This window comes from Triturus cristatus, chromosome 12 (assembly GCF_964204655.1).
Source record: "Triturus cristatus chromosome 12, aTriCri1.1, whole genome shotgun sequence".
Classification (NCBI taxonomy): domain Eukaryota; kingdom Metazoa; phylum Chordata; class Amphibia; order Caudata; family Salamandridae; genus Triturus; species Triturus cristatus.
The window spans coordinates 98,255,058-98,281,222 of NC_140595.1; the positions used below are offsets into that span (position 1 = coordinate 98,255,058).

Here is a 26,165-nt window from a genome sequence, read left to right on the forward strand (position 1 = left end):
GGACAGTCAGAGCTCCCGCCAAGTCCTATCTCTGTTTTCATCAGAAACTGAGTCTTTCGGCGTTTCTTCAGACCCACTCCTCTGACCCTATACATTACTCCCCTCCTTGTCACCAGGTGACTCTCCCACACCACCCACTGCCACAGTCAACTCTCCAGAATCCCTCCTCAGTCCCAGCGACCCCCAGCCCCCTCTCCTCACACAGACCCAGGGAGGTTCAAGCCATCGGCAGTTCATGGGACCATGCTGTAGCTGAGGCCATGAACATGCATCTGGGCCTGGATGGGGCCGGCGGGGACATGTGCAGCCACGAGCAAGAAATGCTGCATGGCCAGGGCCGAGGGCTGCACCGGGGCCCTCCCCTGCTGGGCAGCATGGCCTCAGTGCTGGAGGCAGGGGACTATCACCGCGCTGAGCACCCCATGCACCCAGGTCTTGGCTTTGGAGGTGACTCGCCCACAGGTGGCGTCAACAGCTACACAACTCTAACGCCTCTACAGCCGCACCAGCATCACCAGTGCCTGCCCGTCGGCAACGTCATAGGCAGTTTCACCTTGATGAGAGAAGAGAGAGGCCTGGGTCACCCAGGCAGCTTCTACAGCCCCTATCATAAGGACATGGGCTTGGGTCAAAACCCCAACCTCAACCCTATGCACAGTTATGGACATTCCGGGGGTCACATCTCTGGGGACAAGATGTCATCAGCAGGCAGCTTCGAAGCCCACTCAGCCATGTTTGGCAGGATGGACCAGCACTACTCCAGGGACCTCTCTCCTCCGCCGAGCTCTGGCATGGGATCTCCAGGGGGCATGAGCCAGCACCCATATGGACCACCCAGGCCAGATATGGCTTGCAGGGGTATCCCTGCGGTGGCGCCGCAGAGCTCTGCATTGACTGGCCCAATGGAGGAGATCAACACCAGGGAAGTCGCCCAGCGCATCATCGCTGAGCTTAAGAGATACAGCATCCCTCAGGCTATCTTTGCCGAGCGGGTGCTGTGTCGTTCACAAGGAACCCTATCTGACCTGCTCAGAAACCCCAAGCCCTGGAGCAAGCTCAAGTCTGGCCGCGAGACCTTCAAGCGGATGTGGAGATGGCTGCAGGAGCCTGAGTTCCAGAGGATGGCGGCTTTAAGGTTAGAAGGTAAGATACTTAGAGCATGTGGAACTGAGCATGAACAACACAGGGGGATACAGCACAGAGGCACAACATCCTCAGGCTTCAGCAACACCTGGAGTCCGCAGAATTGACCACCGTACACCAAAATTACAGCTCCCAGAGGATACATCACACTCATATCACGCAACCCACAGCACAATGCATCCAGACCACATTTAACCTGAAACCTGAACTAAAAACATTCAACCTGAAACTGAGATCCCAAGACATTGAACACATTTTTATATACTGGTCTTGACATTGAAACTTCAGCATTGAACATGGGATAGTGAGAACAAAACAATGGAAATGACATTGTCTCTAAAATAACAAGTCTAGCACATTCATCCCAAGACACTGAACCAAAAAGATAGAGTTCAGGAAATAGAGTTTGAGAAACTGAGTCTAACAAGGAGAGCCTTGGACATTGCACTTGAGATATTAAGCCTGAGTGAATGAACCAGAGAAACTGAGTCAAAAAATCTCGGGCTGACATTGAGTTAAAACAATAATGGACCCAAAAAACCAAGTCCAAGACATTCAGTCAACTAGAGTGAACAAAAGAAATGTTGCCACCAAGGTCACTCAGCTAAAGACAAGCAAATCAAGATATTGAAAAATACATAGAATGCAAGATATTGTACTAAAGGCACAGAATCCATGATTTTGGGATAAATACATTGAGATCAGTACATTGAACTCACTATCCTGAAGGCAAGATATCGTGCCCCAGCCATGAGCTCAAAATACTGAGCCCAAGACACTATGACACAGATATTCAACCCAAGTCCCTGAGACCAAAACAACAATACCATGACATTTTATCAAAGTCATACACCCTAAGACTTTGAATGTAAGATCTCAAAACCAAGATGAAAAATCCAGGACTTTATATCGAAGACACTAATCCCAAAAAGAGAGCTCAAAACATGAGATATAGGCATTCAACCCACGTTATAGAGTTCAAGACAACAAATACTTGAGACTGTACTCAAGACACTGAATTCAAGTCTCTAAAACCTTCATTACTACCGGTGAAATTTCAACTAGCATGATCACTCCAGATAACATTTTGCAACTAGCAAATTCCAGCATCAGCGAGTCTAGCATTATGGAGTCCTCAAACAACAGACCCAATAATTCTGGGCTGAAAACCCTGGACCCTGTTTAATGCTGCAGGATTGGGAGCTGTGGGCAGCCCCACAGACTGACCACCAACTTCCCCGTGAAACAAAAAGCAAAGAGCAGACAGTGCTCCTCCCACAGACTGAAGCCCGATGTAAGATTATAGCAGATTTAAAATCTTGTTTTTCCCCAAAGAAATCTGGGAAAACTACACAGAAAAGTAACAGTTATCTCTAGATCCACGTAGTTATTCTCCATTCTGGGGAGAATAGCCATCGTTGCTGTTTTTTTGGTGCATAGAAACCAGCCAAATCTGAAATTTCGGTATTGTGGTCTCTACGCAACAAAAACTGGCACACGCCTCATGAGGGCTCAAGGGCCAGATATACAAGGTCATTTTTGCGGTCACAAACTCTGAGATTCTCAAAATAACAGCAAAAGGTTTTTTTTTTTTACAATGTAAAAAAACCTTACAAGTCGGCATTTTTCAGATGCATAAACAGCTTTTCAGACTATATTGCACAACAAATAGGAGAGGGCATAAAAGAGACTTCCCCTCCTATTTGCAATTCAGAAGGGACTGTATCACTGGGTTGTAACGGTAATTGTGGTCCAAATTAATGATTCGTTACCTCCCTCTTCCCCGGTTTTGTGTGGTAACTGTTAATGAAGACAGGATCCCGTGAAAAGACTCCTCTTTGAGTCTTGTGTTGGTGGACTAAAGGGAAGCAGACTTCTTCTCAAAAAGGACAGATTTTTTTTTAAAGCAGGACCTGCCTCTCTAATGAGAACCCGCTACCTTTTCCTTTTTAAATGTTTCCCGTTTGAAGAAGCACATGCAGACACAGAGCTCTACCTGTGCTGTGCAGGCCTCACTCCCTGCATATAGACCCGATCAGGGGGGTCTGAAACTGCAACTGATTCATTGAGTCATTTTGGGATCACATTGAAACGGGTGGTTTGCAACGCGACCTATTAGAACATAGATTGCAGAAGAAATTTAACTCCCATTCTCAAACCAGGCTGTGTGCAAATTGCGCAATCATGGGTTTGAGCAAGGGAATAGATTATTAGGACCCATATTCAAATACTGAATCAAGGACACCCAAGATATAATGTTCATGACATTGATTCCCAAACCTTAGCGAGAGAAAAAAAACATTAAAATTAAGACATTCTTTCTCAGATATAAAGCCAATACATTGAGCAGAATACTTTAAACCAACCACTACAATTTCATGACAGTAAACGCATGACAATGGCTCCAAGGATTTACTGTACGCAATGAAGCAAACGCTATTCGTGCAAGCCAAGATTTACAATCAACGACATGCCGTTTGAGGCATGGAGCCGAAGGTATGGAACTCTACACATGTCATGGTTCTAAAGGCCGGATCCCAAGATACTAATTGCTTAACAATCCTATAACATTAATATTTTGCAAATATGAATTCACAGCCCCTTCTGCTGACAAACATCCTTCACCATCTCTACTCCCAAGATCTGTCCACTGATTTGAAGTGGGGGCAACCCTGTGAAAACTCCCCAAACATGAAATGTACCTCCTGCTTGCCCACAATTGATCTGGGGTGTTTGTGATACTGTTTTTATATTTCCCAAGAAAGTCATGCAGTCCATGTCCATCATGCTTCTTAGGCGCTCTATATTTACTTCCTAGTCGTATGCGTTCAGCACGTATGCACGCTCCCCTGGGACACAATCACTACAAGTGCTCTCCTCCTCCCTGTATTGTTCTTGGTGAGTTTCAGACACAATACAATTTTTTATTTGTTTTGTTACATTTGCCTCTGCTTCTCCAGCATCATTTTTACAATTGTTAATGTCACAGTAGCTTATCTCTTCCAACCGAACCATGAGTGTTCCCTCTCCATGGAGGTAGAGACTGTACTGTGGCGGGGTTTAAGTAACCAGCCCTCAGGCAGGCCAAGTCAAAATGAGGGGGACATAGCTTTACCCATCGCAGATGATGCTGTGTCGGACATTCCAGCCACAGAGCTCGTCTCTCAGAGGGAAATAACCTGTCTTTTGAGATTCTCCTCTCAGAAAAAAACCCTTTTTTTCCATAGCCTCTCTGAGAGAAACACAAACCTCTTCCCCAACCACTAAATGCTCCAAATTAAATAATTAAATAGATGTTGCACCATACACAAAACTGGATAATTTTTCTGGTTATGTAGCCACACTTGACAGTTAAAGTCAGGTGTGGCTAAATTGCCTTTGCAGATACAGGCACCCAAGTGTTCAGTACTAAAGTAGTAATTGAGGGCTATTGAAATCGGACTTCATTAGTCTCTAGAAGAGATTGATGGGCAGTTCAACTAGTATGCATGCTCTTCGTAAAGCTCTTTGTAAAGCAAATTAAATACGAGGTTCTGCTCTAGAGCTTCCATGCCACCTAAGTGGATTGAAAATATCAGGGCTGCCCTTTTGTGGTGCACGTTTGGAAATCTATAGAAAACATCCAACTTGGACTATGCCAATTCCTTGCAGCCTTCGACTTGCTCCTCCTTTACCATAAAAATCTAGTGAGGTCCTAAAACTCATAACAAGCATTTTAAATAATGGAATATTCTTGGAATGTCAGCAAACTTGTGACAACTCTCATAACATCAACAAAAAAGATGCGACATTAAACTCATGACAAACTTCAAAACACCCTCAAAAAGTCTGCCAATGTCCTCAATCTCTTGACAGATCTCAAAACATCAAAACCCTTGTGGATGTCCTTCAACTCATGGCAAGCCTCATCTCTGCATTAACAGATCTGTTTCATCTTCACGCTCATGACAAGCCGCATCATACATCCATCTTGAGACATCCTCCAACGTCTGAAAGTTTCCTCATATTATTAAAGTGTCTTAGGATGTCATCAAGCGAATGGTAAAGCTCATAATAATATCAAACTGATTCAAGCTTTCGATGAGCCCAATCACAGCACTACCTAATGTAGTGATGTCAACAAACTTTTTATGTGTCCTTTTTATCATGAAAAATAAGTAAAGTCCTCAAACTCCTGACAACTCTCAGGACATTATCAAAATCTATTTGACATATTCAAACGCAGAACACCTCCATGCCATCAAAATAATTATCATTATGTCATCAATTTCTTGATAAATGGCATAATGCCGAAAATTCAAGTAGCGTTCTCAAATTACAAACAACCCTCATAACATTATCAAAATATGTTTGCGATCTTCAGACATATGACAGATCTCATGACATCATTTAACAATTCAATGAGATTCTTAAATCAATCAAAAGCACTACGGCATCATTGAAAAATTAATGCGATTCCATTATACAGAGATAAGTTTCATATCATTAAAAAATTCTTGTCACGTTTTCAAGATCGTGAACTTTTCATTTCCATATGAAAAGATTGTATCACAGTCTGAAATTCTTGACTTGAATTTGAATTTATTGTACAGTTAATTAAAACTCACAATATAAAAAAGACAAAACATTAAACGTTGAAGTTAAAATTGTGTACAACCTTATCTTTGTACAATTACATTTAAAAGTGATTAGCTCTTAAGTTAAAAATAGTATCGGTCAAAATTTCATGATCTGTGCAGCCCATTTCGAGGGTAATAAAGTGCTTGTGCTTCAGAGTGCTGGTCTTGATTTTAGCTGACCTGATTCTAGACGGGTTGAAATTCTTGACAAGCTTTGTCACCTCATCAAAAATCCTTGTAACTTTCTAGAACTACAAACAAGCCTTCTCCCATCTTTGAAATGTTTGTGATATCCTTTAACAGAAGAGAAGTCTCATAACATCGTGAAAAACTGTATGGACATTATCAATTTAATGCAAAAACTCATAACATTGTTAAATAAATTACCATAATCGAACTCAGAAAACACATAATCGCATCATTAAAATATGTATTATGCTCTTAAACGACAAAATGAAAAAATCTTCTTCAGCCATGAGACTCTTCAAGCACAACAGTGCAAAAACTGCACTTCGAATTCATTTTATTAATCTAATTTGGTTTCTGCAACATGCTTCTGTCCCTAGCTAGGAACATGTTTTGCTAGTGATCAAAGTTAGAGTTGTAGCTGAAGGGCAGTAAGTATCAGTGATGTGAATCTACATGAGGTGTATGACTGCTGGTGAGAAATGTTAAAATGTCTTGAAGTCTTTCTTCACTGTTCATTCTAACACATGCGCAGCTATGTACTGGACTTTAGACCAGTACAGCTTATTTTGTGGGTAACACGCTGCTCATCCATCCATGGCAGCAACATTTGTGCCTAGAGAAACACATTTTTGTGTGCACCATATCAAATTAGGACATATTTATTGTTCCAGTTATAAAGAGGCACATTGTGAGACTTCTGGCCAACCCCTGAAGTGCCAATCATGCTGCCATAACGCTAGAGCCCAGTGGAGTAGGCAACCCCTGCTTCGGCAGCTTAAGTAAGGGTGGCCACTGCACCCATGGAAAAACACAATCTGTGTCCCAGTGAAAGTTGATTCGTTTTATATGTGGCCTATTTTGGAGGCCGGCAGACAATGTGTCCTAAAACATTTCAAAGCAAGAGTAGGGCTGGGCTTAGAGATGGAGGACAAAGACTGTGAAGTGAGCCCCAGGAAAGGAAAATGAAATAATGAACTCCTTAAAAGAAAAGAGAGAGTAGAAAATAGAGTGAGCGGGGATGAAGAACAATGTGAGAAAAACAGGAGAAAATGAAAACCTTATGGTAGATAAAAGTGTAAAACAAAAGGTAAAGGAAGGAAGATTGAAAACAAAGGAATGATGCAAGGATGGAGGGCTGGAAAGAGGAATGTTCAAATGGAGAGGTCAATGAATCAATTAGTGAAAGGTTGGATGAAACGAAAAGGTGTATGGACAAATTAATAGAAGTGTGAAAAGATGGATCAACGTGCGGAGGAAATGGTCAGTGGGTGGATGAAATGATAAAAGGTTGGATGAAAGGGTGTATGGACAAATGAATGGGAAAGTGAAAAGATGGATTAACGTGCGAAGGAAATGGTCATTGGAAGGATGGAATGATGAAAGGTTGGATGAAAGGGTGTATGGAAAAATGAATGGAAGTGTGAAAAGATGGATTAACGTACGAAGGGAATGGTCATTGGATGGATGGAATGATGAAAGGGTGTATGGATATATGGATGGAAAAGTGAAAGGGTGGGTTTGTGAGTGAAATAATAGAGGAATGAATCACTCAACTGATGGATGGATGGATGGATGGATGGATGGATGGATGGATGGATGGATGGATGGATGGATGGATGGATGGATGGAACATCAATGGATTGTTGGAATAACGAAAGGACAGGGTGAAGGATCAAAGAATGGATGAATGGAAGGGTGGGACAGTGAGAGGAAAGACAGGAAGGTGTACAGCTGAAGAGAACAATTCTAGGAAGTCAGGCATACCTGCTTTACCCATTCAATGTCATTAAAGATTTGTTTCAAAGTGGAGGGTATTTTAACTTTCTGGCCACTCCCTTGCTGGTGCCCTTTCAGACAGCTCCGCCTGTGGGGAATCTCTACATCTCCTTACCTGTCTAGCTTCCTCCTGATATTCCTATCAGAACACGCAGCTGCATCCATGCCGTGGCCCACTAATGAGGAAACAATAATTGTGAAGTGGGGTGCGCTTTGACTTTTGTGAGGAGTATTGGCTTTCTATCAATCGGTCGCTAAATGGTCTTTTTGGGCTTTGATATTGTTTGCAAACTCACTGTTATGTTATTTTAATTTATAACGCACACAACTCACCTGGGGGGTATCTCGGCTCAACTCTGGGCACAGCTGCAGTTACAGTCGCCATAGATGTATTTCTCGTTTTTGTCATGTTCCTGTTCCATAAACCCTGGGCCCCTTGGAACGGGAGGTATGGTTTAGTGCATGGAAAGCTGTAAGCCGTAAGCCGAACATGCCATGCCGCCGGCCCCTGAAAAGCAGTGCTTGGGCTGGTCTGCATTACAAAGGAAAGAGCGCCATTTTTACACTCAACAGAGAACTGTTTTTCCTGGTACATCTGGGGATAGCACTGGTGATTGTGCATGAAAAAGATACGAGAGAATCTGAAAACGTGCAAAGATGCTCGCAAAAGGAGAGGCGAGGCCACGGGTCGCTGGGGAAGGATAGGAATGAAGGACTGGAGACATCTATGCATCAACAATAAGGGATCGGAGGAGGAGTTGGCGAGGAACGCATATACATTAGGCGCATATATAGATAACTGCCTAGGGAGCAAAACGGGTTCAACCGCCCATGTTTCCGTTTTGGAATAGGGATAGTGCAGGCTCGTGCTTTAAATGGGCCGGTGCTGTCCGTTACTGAGGCACGTACTCTGCTAGAGTGCCTACACTTCTATGTTTCCATTTCAAGCGCTGGTGCAGGCACAAAGTTTCCAGGCACATGCCGGAAGGTGCCCGTTCCTTCATTTGAATGGGACGTGACTCCTGCACATGAGGAACGCTTTTGCCTGTGCGGCCAACAGTCACAATACAGGAAGCCTGTCCAGGGGCATGAACAGGCACGATGTCACACGGTAGGCGCTGCAAACACAGAGCGTCCCTTTAAGGCACCTTTAGCGGAAGGGCACCAAAAACCCTCCTATGACTCCCCCAGGAACGGCGGCCCGCGGCTGTTGTTTCTGTCTCTTAAACGTACGGGGTTTCGAGTCATGCAACGCTGCAAGCCCAGGGTACGAACAAATCGCGCACTGACATAGGAGCTGCACCGCCACCCGGCGCCAATGATGTACACCATTTGTGCACGCCTGTGCCTGTAAGCGTTTGCACGTCAAAGCACGAGCCGCCGCCTGGTCAGTGTTCTTTGAAACTGGATTGGAGGGATTTTTTGACAGCCCGGGAATTTCTGGGTCATTCGTTCTTGCTGGTCCAGTGCTTATTCTTACGGATATTCATGACCAACAGTGCGGTTTGTGCTTGTTTCTTAGAACAAGGTCGGCCCTGGGTTGCAAAGATATCTTTTTGATGCTCTCGTTTTTTAAACATCCTCAGGGAAATTCGGATAAAGCTGAGAATCAGAAGGCTGTTATATTTGGTGTAGATGGTGCAGGGGCAGCATTCTGCCTCTTCAGCCATTGTGTGCGAAGCCCCATTTGTTTTCTTGAGTTTCCACTTCTTGAATGCCCTTTAACCCTGGCCACGTATCCGCCAATAGGAGATTGTTCAGCGGCTAAGGATGGGGTCACAGGTCAGCCTTGTGATGTCAACATCACCAGTCCAAGTATCTAGGATAGTACTACCACTTCCCAGCAGTTTGCTGAATTGACACTGATGGTGGAATCTTCTGGAAGGGCAATGCTGCCATTTCTAAAGTAGACCGCACAGTCTGCATACAGTGGAATTGTGTCTCCAGGTGTCTATGTGACAGGAAATTCGCACACTGGTGTCATGTGAAACTTGAGTGAGTGAGAAAACACTTCCAGAGGTGAACTGCCCACATTAAAATAAGGAGTTTTCCTGTAGGAAGACAAGGTTGGGGTAGGGTGAGTAAGTCACATTTAACGTTAGTCTGACATGGGGTTGACTCTATTGTATTGTAATGTAGCCATGAGGAGGCGTTGAAGCGTTTACGCCAGGCGGCACGCTGCTACAGAACCCAAGGCACGTGGTCAGCCCAGTGCTACTGGGATCCGTCTTGTTCGCAGAAGCAAATCATTCCACGCATTCACTAAAGCGTCTCCGTGATAGATGTCATAAAGAGGAATGAGGTGGGATCATTGGTGGGGAGTATGTGAGGTCATGCAGTTGTTTGGTGTGGTTGATCGACCAGCTAGAGAAGGGGTCTCCATTTAACCTTTTCTGTAATAGGAGCTATTGATGTTCAATGAAAAGAATCCCGAGCTACTAATATTAAATATGCTGTAATATTGACCACAAGTGATCAGATAAGATTACATTATTGGCCACCTTATGCAAGATTCCCAGTAGTAATCATGTCAGTGCATCAGGCAGGGTTGTCAAGGCTCTGTCAATTTGGAATGCCTTGAGTAATACATAACAGCCATAGCTGCAATGCCCTTGGCACCAACGTAGTAATGTTGGTAATATGTCTCCCCAACACCACATGAGTTGTCGCTCAGATATCAGCTTTAAATATATTTTAGAAATTCAAGCATTCTTCATCAAACATCAGCGTATGAGTTCTGGAAATACACACATTCTCCTCCCTTCTCAATTTTGATATACCAATATTAATTCATCCAAACAAAAGCTTGCAATTTATTACACTGGAGAGCTACTTACAGGAAGCTGGAGAGCTACCAGTAGAGTAGCTCACAAGCTACTCGTTGGAGAGGCAGAGTAAGAGATTCGGTATGGTTAGGTTTGTGGCTTTATGACTTTCAAAAAAGGCGGGATTGAGTTCTTGAAATGGGTTATCGGTATTTTCTAGAAATTAAGGCAAACATGCTGGTCCCTTTGAGAAGGTTGTGGTCAGAGAGAGGGGGCAAGCAGAGGATGAAAGGGAAGGAGATGGCCATTTAAAAGAGAAAACAGGAGAGGCGACTTTCAAAAGTTTTAAGTAAAGGTCAGTTTTCCATGCTGGATTTTGGTAATATATTGGACAATTTTTGAAAAGCAAGCAGTTTGACGATGCAAGTCTGTAGAAAGAAACAATATTATTAGAATATGAAGAGAGTGCTATATTAGGCACATTTAATAGGTACTATAATCATGTGAACTGGCTGTGCACTGCAAGACGACCACTAGGCCATCACTTCAGCAAGGACAGCTGATCAGCTCAAGGGTTGGAAGCGTAAAGTAATGACTGGATGCAAACACTGAAAGGAGACGCTGCACATGCTGAGTATTTTAATGTTCATCCTTAAGCTTGGCTTACAGAATTAATAACAAAACAAATTGGCATCCATTTTGGATGCCTCTATATTGGCATGGCACAAGACAGAGGGCGAGGACATCTTCCCCAGACAGTGGACATGGGAGGAGATCTGGCCTAGTGGCTCAAGCTGCCGCTTTAAAACCTGGGCATCCAGGTTCGAATCCCGGCCTCTGCATCTAGACCCAACATTGTGCTATTCTATGTAAATCACTTAATCTTCCTTTGCCTAAATAATTGTAAAAAGTGTTTCATTCCCACTTGATGTACACAATCTTATAGATGGTTTCCCAATTCCTTATATAATGTACAGCACACAGTTGCTTCACAGCTAGGTTCTCACCATTTAAATAACTATACATGCTCATAGTGAAAGTGTATTGCCTACATTCCTGTGAATGGAGATCTAGACATTGAGGTGAGGAGGATGATGACAAGGCTCCCCTTAGAAACTCAATGAAGATTGTGTTAGCAAGGGGCTCCTGATTAGAATTCCCGGGCACTGCGTTTTGGTAGACAGTAGAAGGAATCTAGAATAATCTTGAATTGAAAAACATAAAGACACACTGCTGTGATAAGACCCTGCAAAAGCAACTCTTCCCTGGAATCCAAAAGCAACTAAATAGAAGCCTACAGCAAGTTATGGGTATGATGAAGGCACCAATCCACTTGATAACAGCCTACATCCCATTACTTTGCGATGTTCTCATGATGTAGAGATTTGTACACCCAGGTAGCCAGATTTGTAATTTTTTTTTTCTAAATCAGTTCTGAATGGTTCCAGTGTCGAACTCCGTAGATCTTCAATCCACACTGGGCGATCTTGAAAAGCATCTGCAACTATGTCTCTGTGCTTTGAAGTCTTGGCTCTAACCCAATTCTACTCGCCTTTTAAAGACAACTTTTCTAGCTTGTTATTTTGATTTCAGATGGTTGGGACCATGGGGTGTGATTAACTCTATCCCTCCCACAATAGCCTTTCAGTGACAGGTTTTCCTGCGATGGGTCTGGCTCGGTCTCTGCCCAAATCCGATAGCTGTTTGTGAGCATTGGTCTCCTATGTAATTTGCGGATCCCAAGTCGTTGCTGCCTCTCCAATGCACTAAACGTTCTGGTGGGCTCCATATATCTAAGTTTATACCAGGATATAAGACTCAGTCAGCAGAGAGGAAGGGCCTGGCTTTATACACTAATCGTAGAGATTGTGTTTGTGCACTGATTAAGCACCCTTGTGCTTGGAATGAGTGTGTCTCACTTTATTCTCAGACCATGGCTGGCCCACTACATTATATTCCTTATGGACTATGAAAAAATGGGGATACAATTGAGGAACGCAGAGTTCAAGTTCGACAGAGACAGAACCAATTGCCTGTATTGTAAAGCCATATAAAGAGGAGTGAAAGTTCGAAAAACCCGCGTAAAACATAAGGAAAAATATGTAACAACTTGCAAAGGCTCAGCCGAGCCTAAAGGGCGAATAAAAAAATCCACCCAAAAAAATGTGTAGTTCGTACAAGGAAAGTTGGACGACATCCAAGTTAATCCATCAACGTGTAAGCACAATAAGTAGCGACAGCCTCCAAGAGGAAGTCATTAGAATGTCCTGTAAAAGTTTCCGCCATCCAGTCTAACAAGGTAAACGAACATACATGTTCCTCGATAAATGGAGCCTCTAGCACAATCAGAGGACAACTGGCGTGTTCTTCAAGATAACTTCTCACCAAGAAGTCATACGCTGCCGTACAGATGTCCCAATTCCCTAGGACTCCATGTGACTTTTTGCCACCTGATGGTCCCCTCCGGCTGCCGGTTCCATAACTAGATAATAAAATAGTATATTGCAAGTCTCAATTCTAAAGTACACACAATGTTGACTGCCCACCTCCGATGTGCCAACATAACATGCTGCGAGCATAGTCCATCTTGTCAGCACTGCAAGATACTGTGAAGAAAAAGCTGCCGCTTTCTGCCATCTAAGCACTGACAGATCCTTGAAAACACAATGTTGCTGGTCATGCACAGAGCACTGCAGGTTGTCTCCATTCACATGATTACTAGTTCATGTAACTAACAGAGGCACGCGCTGACTGGGGCCGGCTGATGTAAAGGAAGCTGGTGGGGCTGCAGCGCGTTCTGTTTCTCTAAGAATTCATATTTCTCTGGCCACTTAGTTACAACAGTATTTCTATCTTCAGTTTCCTTAAAATGTTTGAGTAGTTACACGCCTTGCTTTCTCTAGATCATCGCCAAAATGTTGTAATCGAAAAGTCTGGTAGCCGAAGTGTAGTTTTAGAAGATTTATTTGTCTTAGTTGCCGATAAGTACATCCATAGCTAGAACAGCCCCACCAGGAGCAGCCTCCCCGATGCTCAGCCCATACTCCAACTGACACTCCTCGCCTCACAGGCACCCAAGCATTCCACTGCATCAGCACCACTCCAACATTCCACACAGCACCTTCACTTTGGCTGAACAGCAAGGGTCAAAGCACCAGGGAAGATGCATAGAGAAGTACAAAAGATATATAAAAAAAGTTCTCCAGCTCTTTTCCATTTTATGTAAAATATATACATTGTGTGATGGTAATCCAAATATTTTTTAATGCTATCCTGATGGTGTAATAAATACGGCCTGAGACCTGTCTTCTATAACACAAAATCTGGCTTTCTCAGGCCAATTCTTGGCCTTTCTCTGATGGGGGTGGCTCATAATTTGGGCCTGGGAGGGTTTCTTGGTTCCTCACAATGACCCGGACCTTATTGCAGTCCCAGGCTAGCCCACTGCTGTAGTATCCTAGGGTAGCTGGCTAGCCTTTGTGTCTTCTATCACCTTAGGTTCTAACATGGAATGGGTTTACGTGATCTGGATGGCGAGTTTCTATGGGGACAGTTCTGTTGCACAGGTTTATGAGAGGGCTGATGGATGGATTCTCTTTTATTGAATAAAGCCCAACTGATTCCTGCATCGCTGGCGCTTTGTGTCTGACTCTGCAACAGAAAGTTCCCAATGTGCAGGGCTGATGTTTTACCTTATTTTAATCTTAACTTTGTAATTGGCAGGGCTTGCAAACTGAGCAAAGTTGTAAGGCATCCAGCCTCACAACTCAGTACAGCCCTCTGTCTTGTCTGCTTTACTTCTTTCTCGCTCTGCGGGAGCAGTGGAAGGCATACAAGCTGGAAACTTCTATCCACTACACAAAAATACAGGGAGGATTACATCTCAGAATACAGGGCATTGATCAGGAGTGCTTCCAAATTCTCTTGTAAAGAGAAACACCAGGTCTGCATGGTGTACGAAGTTGCTGGATCTAAAAAATAATGAAAGTCACTTAGAAACCTTGCCAGCTAAGATGACCTTTCCTGCAGCTTTGTGGAGATCTCACTGAATCTAGTAACATCATCTACTGGAGTGATCCCAGTCCAAACAGAACACTTCTCGTATGCCAAGGAATAAACTGATGTCCCAGCATTGGCTGCTGTTTATTCTAAGGTGCTGAGGAACCGGATCTCAAGAATGCCTCAGATCTCTAACATAATCACAGGCATTCAAAGTTTTGTTCTATTCTATCACAAATATGTTTACTCCAAACCACAACACAATGCAGAAAGAATGTGGTTCAGATGTACAGATGGTCATATTTGAGAAGCAATGTGAAACAAACATTGTCAAAGCCAATGGGTCTCGTCTACAGTGGATACTGGGTTTGTCATTATTTATTCAGTCATGTTGTACAGCAGGCGGTTGCTGTGCAGCATGGTTAACAGTTAAAATACATTGCTGTAACGAGGCTGTTGCGAGCCTTGTCATAGCACTTTTTAGGTTCGCCTGCACAGTGCTTGTGCTGTGCTTGCAAAATCCCTTGCAATTAAGAAAGAATTCTTAAAAGGGGCTTACAGCCCGCCCATTACATACCATTCTTAGGTTTTGCAGTCACTGTTATTTTCTGGCTTCTCACTGGTCAGCAACATCAGGGTCACGTCATCTGCTTTCTTTTCCTCTTTCCTATTGTTTCCGGCTGGCGGCCAGTGTTCTTCCACTGGCCGTGCGCATCCGAGGTACTTTAAAAAAAAACTTATGTCCCCACGCTCCATACAAATGCATGTGTTTGTACTTAGTTGCCTCAATTTAAAAAATATTTAGCAATTTTATATAGCTCGAACTTGACACAAAGGTATTGGAGCGCTTTACCTGACCACCAGTTGCGTTACAGACGGACACGTTCATTTTTATGCATGGAGAGATTACGTGATTTGCCCAGAATCACAGGATGTTGAGCTTCCTGCGGACACTTGAACCTGGTTCCCCAGCTTCAAAGTCAGCCGCTCTAGCCGTTATGCCCCATCCTCTCTCACCCTCTTCATTGTCCCCTGACACCCCACCCATCTGTTTTTGCTTCCTCGTGTTCAACAACCCTTTCGTCTACCTCCCCCACTGTCCATTCTGCTCCCTCCTACCTCCACCTCATCTTCCTCTGTGTGGCTTATGCAACACATGGCTTAAAGTGAAAAACAAAAAAAAAGCACTATGATGCGGTTAATGCTAGCCATGTCATAGCGTTGTTTTTATTTTTTTTTAATTTTAAGCCATGTTGTACGGCAGCTACCGCTGCTGTACAACTTGTCTTAAAACCACATTGACAAAACCAAAACCTATTGGCTTTTCCAATGCTTGTTGTTTTTTATTGCTGGCAGGAGCAATGATGGGGTGTGAGGTAACATGGAGTGAGGGAGGAGGTAAAACAGAAACCAGGCAGGGGCTTGGTAGGGGGGTTTAAAAAAGCATAAAGATGCAGTCAGCGGTGTCTGCATCAAAGTGCTTTATTTTGTTATAGAGGTTGGGGAGGAAACAGACAACGGAGGAAGGGGTGATGGGTGGGAGGTGCAACACAAACAGAAGGTGAGATGGGTGAAAAGTACTATGGCACAGCCAGTGGTGACCACATCACAGCATTATTTCCTTGTTATGATGGGTGGGTGGCAACACAGAACAACGGAGAGAGGATTTATGGATGGGCGAGGCACCATGGACAAAGAAAGTTAGGGAGGCAGGAAAAAAGCACTCTGATGCAGTCACCGGTGTCTGCGTCATAGCGCTTTTTTTTTTACAGGTGGGTGGGTCAACACAAACAGGAGTTAGGATGAGGACAAGCCAACATGGACATCGGGAGGGAGGGAGGGAGGGTGGGGCCAACATGGACATCGGGAGGGCGGGAGGGTTTCGCCAACAAGGACATCGGGAGGTAGAGTGGGGGAAAGCCAACAGGGACATCAGGAGGGAGGGTTTTGGAAAGCCAACACGGACAACGGGAGGGAGGGTGGGGGAAAAGCCAACATGGACAACGGGAGGGAGGGTGGGGGAAAAGCCAACACGGACAACGGGAGGGAGGGTGGGGGAAAAGCCAACATGGACAACGGGAGGGAGGGTGGGGGAAAAGCCAACACGGACAACGGGAGGGAGGGTGGGGGAAAAGCCAACACGGACATTGAAAGCCAACACGGACAACGGGAGGGAGGGTGAGGGAAAGGCAACATGGACAATAGGAAAGTTTGTGGAAGCAAGCCAACACGGTCAATAAACGGACGAAGGGTGAGTCGCGGCGAGCAAACAGGGGTGGAACATGGTGGGTGGGAGAAGTACATGAGGGAGTCATCTGAAAATTAACCAGAAGGTACAGTGCTTAAACACAATGAAAGATGTAGCCCATACAAAAATGAGCAGTGAAAGGACACAAATAATGCGCCCATGCTCCAGGGGAGGAACAAACATGAAGAGGAAGAAAGCCTCAGCAGCTGATCAATAAGAAGTAAGCAAATGAGGTGACAATGCAGCCAACCAATTGTAAGAAACAGGCAGTCTCTAAATCCACTGGTAGACAACAAAAGGTCTCGAAGAGAGAGAGTATATGCTGTCTAGGTGAGACCTGAAAAGACTCCATGTTTTCTTTAAAAAGGAGGTTGTAAATCTTTTTAAATGAAGGCCTATGATTGCAATTATGTGTAATTGTATAACACTAAAATGATGGACGGAATGTTGAAACTTTTCAAACACTCACACCTAGTCACAGATCTGGGTTTAATCCATCATTATTTTGCTCGCCAAGTCACCCCAGTTAGGACCTAGCCATATACAAATCAGTCTTGCCCCTGCTCCCCATGGGACAAGTCCAGTCTGAACTGGCAAGCCAGGTCCTCCCTGGACTGGAAACAAGCATCCTGGGACCGATTTCGGGGCATTACCCCTCAACAGCCAGGCTAGCTTGAATCCAGTGGCGCAGCGAGCAAGGAACCCATGTCTGGGCATACCCGTAGCCACTTAAGGCGCACATAGCAACTTCACAAAATAAAATGATGGACGTAGTGTTGAAACTTTTCAAACACTCACCCTCAGTCACAGATCAGGGTTTCCTCCATCGTTATTTTGCTCGCTACCTCACCTCAGTTTGGGCCCAGTCATATGTAAATCAGTCTTGAAACTCAGTCTTACACCTACACACCTGTTCCGGTGCCTGGATACCCTCACAGGTGATTAGTTGCGCTACACAAATCCACATAACATACCAACATATAAATGCTATCTCAATAGCGCGAACCTCGCCAAGCCGCAGCAGGACGCTTTACAGAGTCAAAGACATATAAAGTTAACCAGTGATAGGAGCGGTAGCTGCGTTGTACAAAGACTGGACCCCAACTTATAATTTAAAGCATCTTGAAGTTATGTGAACAACAGAGGCAAGGTTGTTATAGGCGTACAAAGCCGGCACTCTTTCTACCAGTACGTCTGTGAATACATACCGTAAGATTGTTGGCTGGAGATGCTTTAGGTATCTAGGTGTAGTTTAAAAAAGAGTTTTCTAATAAAAACAAAGAGGAAACCTCAAACAGAAAGGCAAGCATGATTCCACATGTTGGCGGGGAGAATTACTTGGTTTTAAATCCCATCAACAACTGCCAATCCCTCTCAACCACATGGAGCTAAGTCAAGGACTTTCTGACAATGCTGAATTAATATGTTAGCCAACGGTTGTCAAGCGCGCTAATTGATCTTGAATTGATGACTAATTTATGGCTTCTCCAGGAAGACAATTCCACTTCATTATTGATAGGTAAAATGGTGAAGATTGAAAGCATAATATCTTCCGTGGTAGCAGTAATCGTTAACCCTTATGTGGAAAGGGGGGCGCCCAGGCACTGCCTACAGAGCAGGTTGACAAAGCATCTGTGCCTCGTCAGGGGTAGTAAGCGCTATATAAATACAATACAATACAATCTCTTTGCTGTGGGCCTTAAGAGGACAGTGCTGCCATCTAGGAGGAGCCAGAGCTGAAAACAATCGGAGACCTCTATGTTGCTGCTTGACATCCTGTGATTTACCTGACCAGGCGACCATTTTTGAAAGCAAGAGTGTCTAGTTTCCATTAGCTTTATTAATAGGTAGCTTGTATTTGTTAAAAAACCCTTGTGTTAAACAGCTTATGATGTAATTTCTCAGAAAAAACAATTTAAGTATAATGGCCGTCTCCCAGGTCAGTAGTAACGTGTTGTCACTTCTTATGACACTGAAATCAAAGGCTGGATTATTTAACTCCTCTACATCTATGATAGCACAGCAACTGAAGATGGAGGGCTTCTATCTCAAAGTCTGGGACTATTTGTTCATAATATCCCATGCCTTTCTCGAAAGAAGACCAGAAAAATGTGTAATAAACACCACTGCACGAAAAAAGACACCCGGCCTTTCATAGGATGTCATAACAGCAATGGTACATACAGGGGTGGGTCGCCCTACTGACACAGAGCCAGCAGCTGAAAAATAAAACAATGTTCTATCACTGTTTTATTTTTCGTTTGCTGGCTCTAAGCCAGCGCGTGTAGGGAGGGCCGGGCCGTGGGAGGGATTAGGAGTGTTATGTGCACTTCTAAGTGTACATGTGTGTTTGGCCAGCCATCTCCAACCTGGCTGCATTGAACAGCTGGGCTAGGGAAACAGCACAGACTCCCTGTCCTGAGCAGAGCGTATTTCAGGCCAATCCCTGCGCTATTCTCATACCATGAGAGCAGCGCGGGGATTGCACAGGGAGTCTGATGCTGCCCTAGTGCTGCTGGGACCAGGCAGACGGGGGCATGACACGGGAGGTGGACGGCAGCTCAAGGTAACTGGTTTTATTTTTTAATTACTACCCCCGCCCCTCCTGTGCTCCCCCGCACTCACTCTACCACCTCCTCATTGTGTCGGCCACAACTGGGTACATAACATGTTTTATTTAGATGCCTAATTTACCCATTTACATAAAATAAACATCTGTCATCTGCACGCTAAATGATGTGCTTTGCTGGAGACATATTAACAGTTTATGCTACTTTGATTCAAAACTGAAACTAGACAAAACACAGATCTCTCCAGCAAATACATTAACCTCCAGAGCTATCTCACCATTATTATTATTCCCTGAGAGTTAGTTGGCACACAGATCTCTGCAGCAGGTGCCTTAACCCCACAAGATAATAATTTGGAATGCAGATTTGGCAACCAATTAAGCAAATTTCCCGACAGGTTTCTTCTTGTTGCCAATTTCTTTGTGACAGTGTTTAAAACAATGTATGTATACATTGAATCCCAGGATTTTGAGTTCAGGCTGCGTCACTTTTTGGCACGATTCTGACGCAAACTCTCATTTGTTAAAGATTGTAACGCGCTCAAGTGTGCTCGTGATAGACCTGTTAAACATATGTGTGAGGTCTTAAGATCTGATGTCACTTTTTGTGATGTCACTTCCTGTGAGGCCATGGGCTGCGATGCCACTTCCTGTGATGCCACGTGCAATGTCACGTGCCATGATGTCACGCACTGTGATGTCACGTGCCCTGATGTCACTTGCATACTACATAACTTGGTTAGTACCCTCACTTCTTGTGCCCTGCGCAAAATTCGAATTGTACCGTATTCAGGGTGAGCCAAAAACAAACTGGGTTGAGAAAACTGAACAAATCACTGAAGGATGGGTACACACACACACCGACAAGGAAGACACACGTTCAGGGTGTGATGAAATATACACGTCGCACCGACGGAGGAAGACAGACACTATTTGAGGAGAGGAGTAAAGCTGTTAAGGCCAGGACAGGATGCTGCCCTCAGCCCCTTTAAGCGTAGCTTTGCGCGGGTTGTCAAAACCGCGCCAGCTTCACTTAGAGAGGAGGTTTCCTGGTCAGAAGGGACCGGATCGATAGAAGAGCTTTAATGGGTCAGCAGAATGGAGCCGCTGCCTCTGCAGGGAAATAACCCGAGGAAGGCGATGCTGCTGGAAATCAGCAGCAAACACCACAGACTGAGCAGTCGCAGACAATCAAGTGGGGACACGAATGCATGAATTAATGAATGCTAAACGTGTACATCGATGATCTACTAAGCCCGCCGTGGGGATAAGAAAAAACATCTTCATCACAGCGGAATGGGCTGGATTCTTCCACTTCTCTAGGAGCGGAAAACACTTTTCCTATGAAGGAAAGTTGGTTTCGAGCTCGTAAAAGGATTTAGTCGGTGCAACTGAATCCCCCCTCCCCCTGCTGCCGAATTCCCTTTACGTTTGCGAATACCCAGAAACGAAAGTTTTAGGGATGGAAAACCTCGTCTCTAAACCCCTCGTGGTCAGAGATGTACTACTGATAAGAGTAGGAGTGAACCACTCCCAAATGTGGGATGAGAATCTTCAACCAAATCTGAGCGGCGTAGGGAAGGGTTTGGAAAATGTTTGCTTTCCCTCTAGCGAAGAAAAATGTTAGCAGGAGCCTTGCATACATAGCACTTCCTATTTTCTCGCACAAAAAGTATACACATGTTCGTCGTATCAGAAAATGAATTCACAGAAGTTTTCCAGGAGTACATCTAGCGCATGTTCACCATTTCTAAGCGCTGTAAGCGGACGTGAATCATTGAAAGGTGATCAGGCTGTTGCTTTGGAAAGCAAGAAGAGGCAGGAGGCATGGGTTGACCCTTCTGATTGTGTAGTTAAGCTCCTTCGATGCATCTATGAACAGTGGCCTAGAGACAGGGAGGATGTGCTCAATCCAACGATATATGGGAATGAAAACAATATGTAGCTAGTCATCCCCCGTCCCCAGGCTGGTCTGGCTTTCATGACAACAGAAGGCTCCAGGATGAGCACAGAGGGATTTATGGAGGGCTAAGGGAGAGACAAACACCCAACCACAATAAAGTCCATTGCTACTCACTTCCAACGAACATTACCACAGCCAAAAAGGACTCAAAGCATTAGTCAATGTGCCGCAGCTCAGACCCGGAGTAAGTCCGGCACCATGCACAGCCAATGGTACGAAAATACCCTCCATAAAAAATGATGGAGAAAGTGACTTAAAATAGAACCCCACAGAATATGATGTTAAAATACATGTATTCTTTTTGAATAAAAAAAAAAAAATATATATATATATATATATATATATATATATATATATTATATAAAAAGAATATGTATAAATAAAAAATAATATTTTATGATAAAATAAATACATTTTAAAATTCAACAATAAAAGTAAAAGTTTTAAAATAATTATAACAATTAAAATTAATTCTAGGGACAACTTTTTTCAACGTTCTAACATAATAAAAAAAATATAAATATTTTACCTGAAGCAGGATTTATTTGAAATAAAACGCAAAAAATATATTTCATTCTAATATTAGAAATACTTAAAAAAATAGAAATAGATTAATTTAATATATTTAAATTAATTTGATATTTCAATAAATTAAGTTACTAATGCTGTAATTTGTTTAATGTTGTTCTATAGTTAAATAAAATAAAAATAAATAATTTATGTTAATAACGTTAAAAAAAGTACTTTTTTTTTTTTTAAAAGTTAAATAAACTTTGATAGTGCAAACATGACTGCGGGCCTACCATTTATAACCTGGTTGTTGTAGTTTTAAAGTGCAAATTTGACCTGTCAAAATAACCCCTTCTGAGAGATAAAAACATTTCTTTGAAACATTTAGAAGTCACCACTATGTAGGCCTTATTGCCCATAAGGCAGGGTGCCTGGTATCTAAAAGTAGGAAATGTAAGAATATTGGGGCACATTACGATGCCGGTGGGACCGCCAATGACAGGCCGATGATGGCGGTCCCAGTGAAAAACAGCCCTTTGGCCCGACTGCAACATTTGAATGTAGGCGGACGGACCTTTGTCTGTCGGGGGACGGACCGTCGCCTCCGCCAGGATCTACTGATCCTGACGGGGTGGTGGCCGAAATCGTGATCCTGAATGGAGGCAGTGCCTGCTCAGGCACCACTGTGAGGATCACGATGTCTTGGCGGTCCACTGCCATGAAAAGAAGGGTGTCGGAAAGGGACTTTGGGAACCCCAAGGGGGTACTGCAGACTCCTTGTCGGGTGGTCTCAATCCCGTTTCGATGGCGGTCGTACGGTCGCCCGACCACCATCGTAATGAGCCCCTTAATGTTAAACATGTTCTTTCAGTGAACAATCCCAAAAGCTATTTTATCTGTAACAAGGCTGGATGTTCTATAGGAAAACACTAGGTTACATTAGTGCATTTAATAATGCCTAATTTGGTTTGAGAACAGCTAGAAAAACAAACAACCATTTTTTAATAGTTATTAAAAGTTCACTTCAATGGTAAAGTTGAAGTCAAAATTGTGTAAAATATTAAGGAAAAGGTATTTCTAGAAAGTTACTTTTTCCCCAATCTAAAACCTCTGAAGACTCATTTGCATTTACTCTCCCACTTCCGCCAGCAATTAGCATTTGAATAGGTGTGAAATGCATACCAAGAGCAAAAAATAGTCTGACCTGAATGAGCAGAGATGAGTCCTGTGAACTTGACAGAATATGCTTGGCTGTGAGCACCCTTTTTGACATAACAATTGTCAATCCCTACTTGCATGTCAAATCCTGCTTGACAGGTCTGTTGAGGTTTTAAATATAAAACTTGAGGCACACTTCTAGGACACACTTCAGAGGGTGGATAAGATACCAAAACAATTCTTGTGTATCAACTGTATGGTTGCTGGAAAACCCAGATTTGCTCCACCAGACTTCTGTCTCTGGGTTTATTGAAGTTACAGTGACTATCCTAAAGTCAATTTTAGTGTTAGATGTGGGAGGAAACTAGGATTTACGTAGTACATGTCTTACACACACCCTGTGACCCCAGAGTCTAAGTTTAGTGTGGCAAAGACTTTTGCCCTATTAAAAATGCTCTTCGTGGGTATCGTGGGCATCAGGAACTTTTGCCTGATTGGTTAGGGTGTACCACGTGTCATTCCCAACCACTAACACATGCTAGTCATAAATATGGCATCTCCAGGCACCACTTCATAACACTCCTGTACTGGTGAAAGATCAGAAGAGGACTGAACCTGTTGTCTGAGACCTTAGAAGAGTCTAGAAGACTGGACCTGCTCTCCCTCTTGTACCCAGGACAAAGAAGTGGACCCCAAGAGTCATACGGCTGACTTCCAAGCTACAGGGATACAACAAGCTACAAGAGGCCTTTCCTGTCACTGCCCAACTGATCACTGGCACTAGACCTGGCATGGACCCCGCTGTTTGGCCTCTGTCTGACATTCTGGGAGTCTCTAAGTGCCTCTCCTGTGGTCCCAAGGGCTTTGCATGACTCCTGCGGTGGATTGTGGTGGATTAATTGACTAAGTCAGAAGAAAAAACCTTTGACCAGGATGAACCTGGTTGGTGTTTCTGACCAGCGCTCCATAGCCATCAGTCATGAACTTGCGCCAAGGTCCCGGTCTACCGTGAGCTTGATAATTATTGGAACTTTATGCTTAGTGGCACTATCTCTACTTAAAACTTTAAAATTCTTAACGCCACTGCCGCCTTTTGGATTTTTGTAATTTTTTTGTCTTTTTCATTTTCCTGTTTTCTTCTTAATTCGGCTTGTGATTTTTATGTTTTGCATTTTGACTTTAGTAAAGTTTTGGTACTAGATAAATACTTTACACATTGCCCTAAGTTAAGCTGGTGTGCTCTGTGCCACAGCTACCGGGTGTTCAGCTCAGTTTAATTTAGTGACTTTGAGGGCTCATCCTGACAAGGGTTGTGATTATTCCTTGAGGTGGATTTTCTCCCACCACAAATAAAAATCCAATTTCTTACTGTATAAGAGTACATATACATGTGTAGATTTACTCACATGGAATGTTGCCTCTATGGACAGGCACCTTACACTCTTGGAATTGCGAATTGTATTTCATAGTAATTAGTACTACTGAAAATACTACTTTAAGTATTACAAAATTCAGTTTATGAATCAGGCTGCTAGAGAGTATGCTGTTCAACCTTAAAGAAAAATTAGCAACAGGTAAAAAATACTGGAAAGTATGTATTTAATACAGCTTTAAAAGACAACTAAGAAGTAAAAATGTGCAGCATACTTACTAAGTACCAGAATTTGGATGAAAACATAATTATATGTCCTCATCATGCACTGCTTAAAAATTGCATTGAATGATGTACGGTAAAGAGGAGCAGGGAGAGGCCTCTTATCTAAAAGTCATCGCTGACTCATGGGTTTGTTTCTTTACTTAGACGTTTTATGTAGTTCAGTCATGCCTAAGGATATCTGAGCCCTTTACCGGAGAACAATTTCTACTGGATGCCATAGGACACTTTCAAAGTCCAACAAAAATAAGAGTTTCATAAAACACAATAAACAAATAATATATTCCTCCCACTGTTGGTAGAATGCTGTAAAATAAAGAAAATGGTGAAACAGAAAGGCAAGCATTGGAATACTGGAGTAGAAAGTATATACTAGCCTGTATTACCAACAAGACACTTTAGAATCTACAGTGGAGCTCCCCACATTCCAATGTTAAAATGATAACACTCTAATTTAACAAACTCCTTATGAATACCTACAGACTGACCTTTTCTGGGGTGACAAAAGCCTTCCTAAAGAAATGTATGTGAGGGCCTCTTACTACAGTCCGTCTTTTTAGGTTAATACTATAGTATTGTGCTTCAGTACTGCCTTATAACTACGTTGTGCATTTAAGGGCCTATAACAGTAATTAAGACGAATACAAATAAAAGTAATAATAATTTGGCTGTGGACTTGGCTTACTTTAAAGGCTGAAAATTCCTTACAACACTAGAACAACACTATGAGCCAAATTTAAAGTTCTGATCAATAGGACCGATTTTGTCACCACAAAGTACCCGTCCATTCAAGCAAATCATAGACAATTCAGTAAAAAAACGAATCATTTATAATACAATTGAAATACATAGCCTTCTTGAATACCTAAACACTCTTTCACACTATAATACTAGAGACGTGATAGTTCTGTCTTTTCATACACCATTATTCTAGCACAATATATGGAAACACTGTGGGCTGCTCATTCCCTTAAAACACACCTTAAACAAAACAGAAAATAATAATTATATAAGGGAAAAAGTACCTCTTGCTGTACATTATAAAGATATTGTAAGTCACCAAGGAGTTTCATAACCACATAGAAGATGGAGACCAAAAGCCAAGTTTTTTTAAAAGGTTATGAAACTCCGAGGTGACTTGCAATATCCTTATCATGTATGCCAGGGAGTACTTTATCCCACATAATACATGGTACACCATAATTCCAACAAACCACTTAAAACCTTGGAGAGTAACTCATTCATATGAAAGAACAAGCACATTTGCAAATATGAAGAATAAAAATAAAACCTCTATTGCAAAATGAAACAAATCAAAAAGCTGTTATATATTTGTGGCACATAGATATCAGAAAAAGTTCAATACAAGCCAGTAAAAATAAAAACTGCAGTAGCTCGGAATGTGTAGAAACATGCAGAAAGATTCTAGCTTTTCTCTATCTAAGAAGTGCAAAAAATAAACATTCTCTCTGCTTATCATTGTAAACTAGAAAAATAGAACAGAAGAAAGAAAAGCAACAGTGTTTTGTTGCTCTAAACAGCTGCTTCAGTTATGCTCCATGACCTGAACTG

General features: G+C 43.0%; 1 protein-coding gene across 1 annotated transcript in view; it reads left to right on the plus strand.

Annotated features, from left to right (window-relative positions):
* The first annotated feature begins 260 nt into the window (after nt 1-260).
* The window catches only part of LOC146772720 (hepatocyte nuclear factor 6-like), a 121,879-nt gene continuing 95,974 nt past the window's right edge, over nt 261-26,165 (plus strand). Inside the window, exon 1 of the mRNA XM_085638029.1 lies at nt 261-1,143. Coding sequence (XP_085494155.1) covers nt 261-1,143 — 883 coding nt within the window. The remainder of the gene's footprint in view (nt 1,144-26,165) is intronic.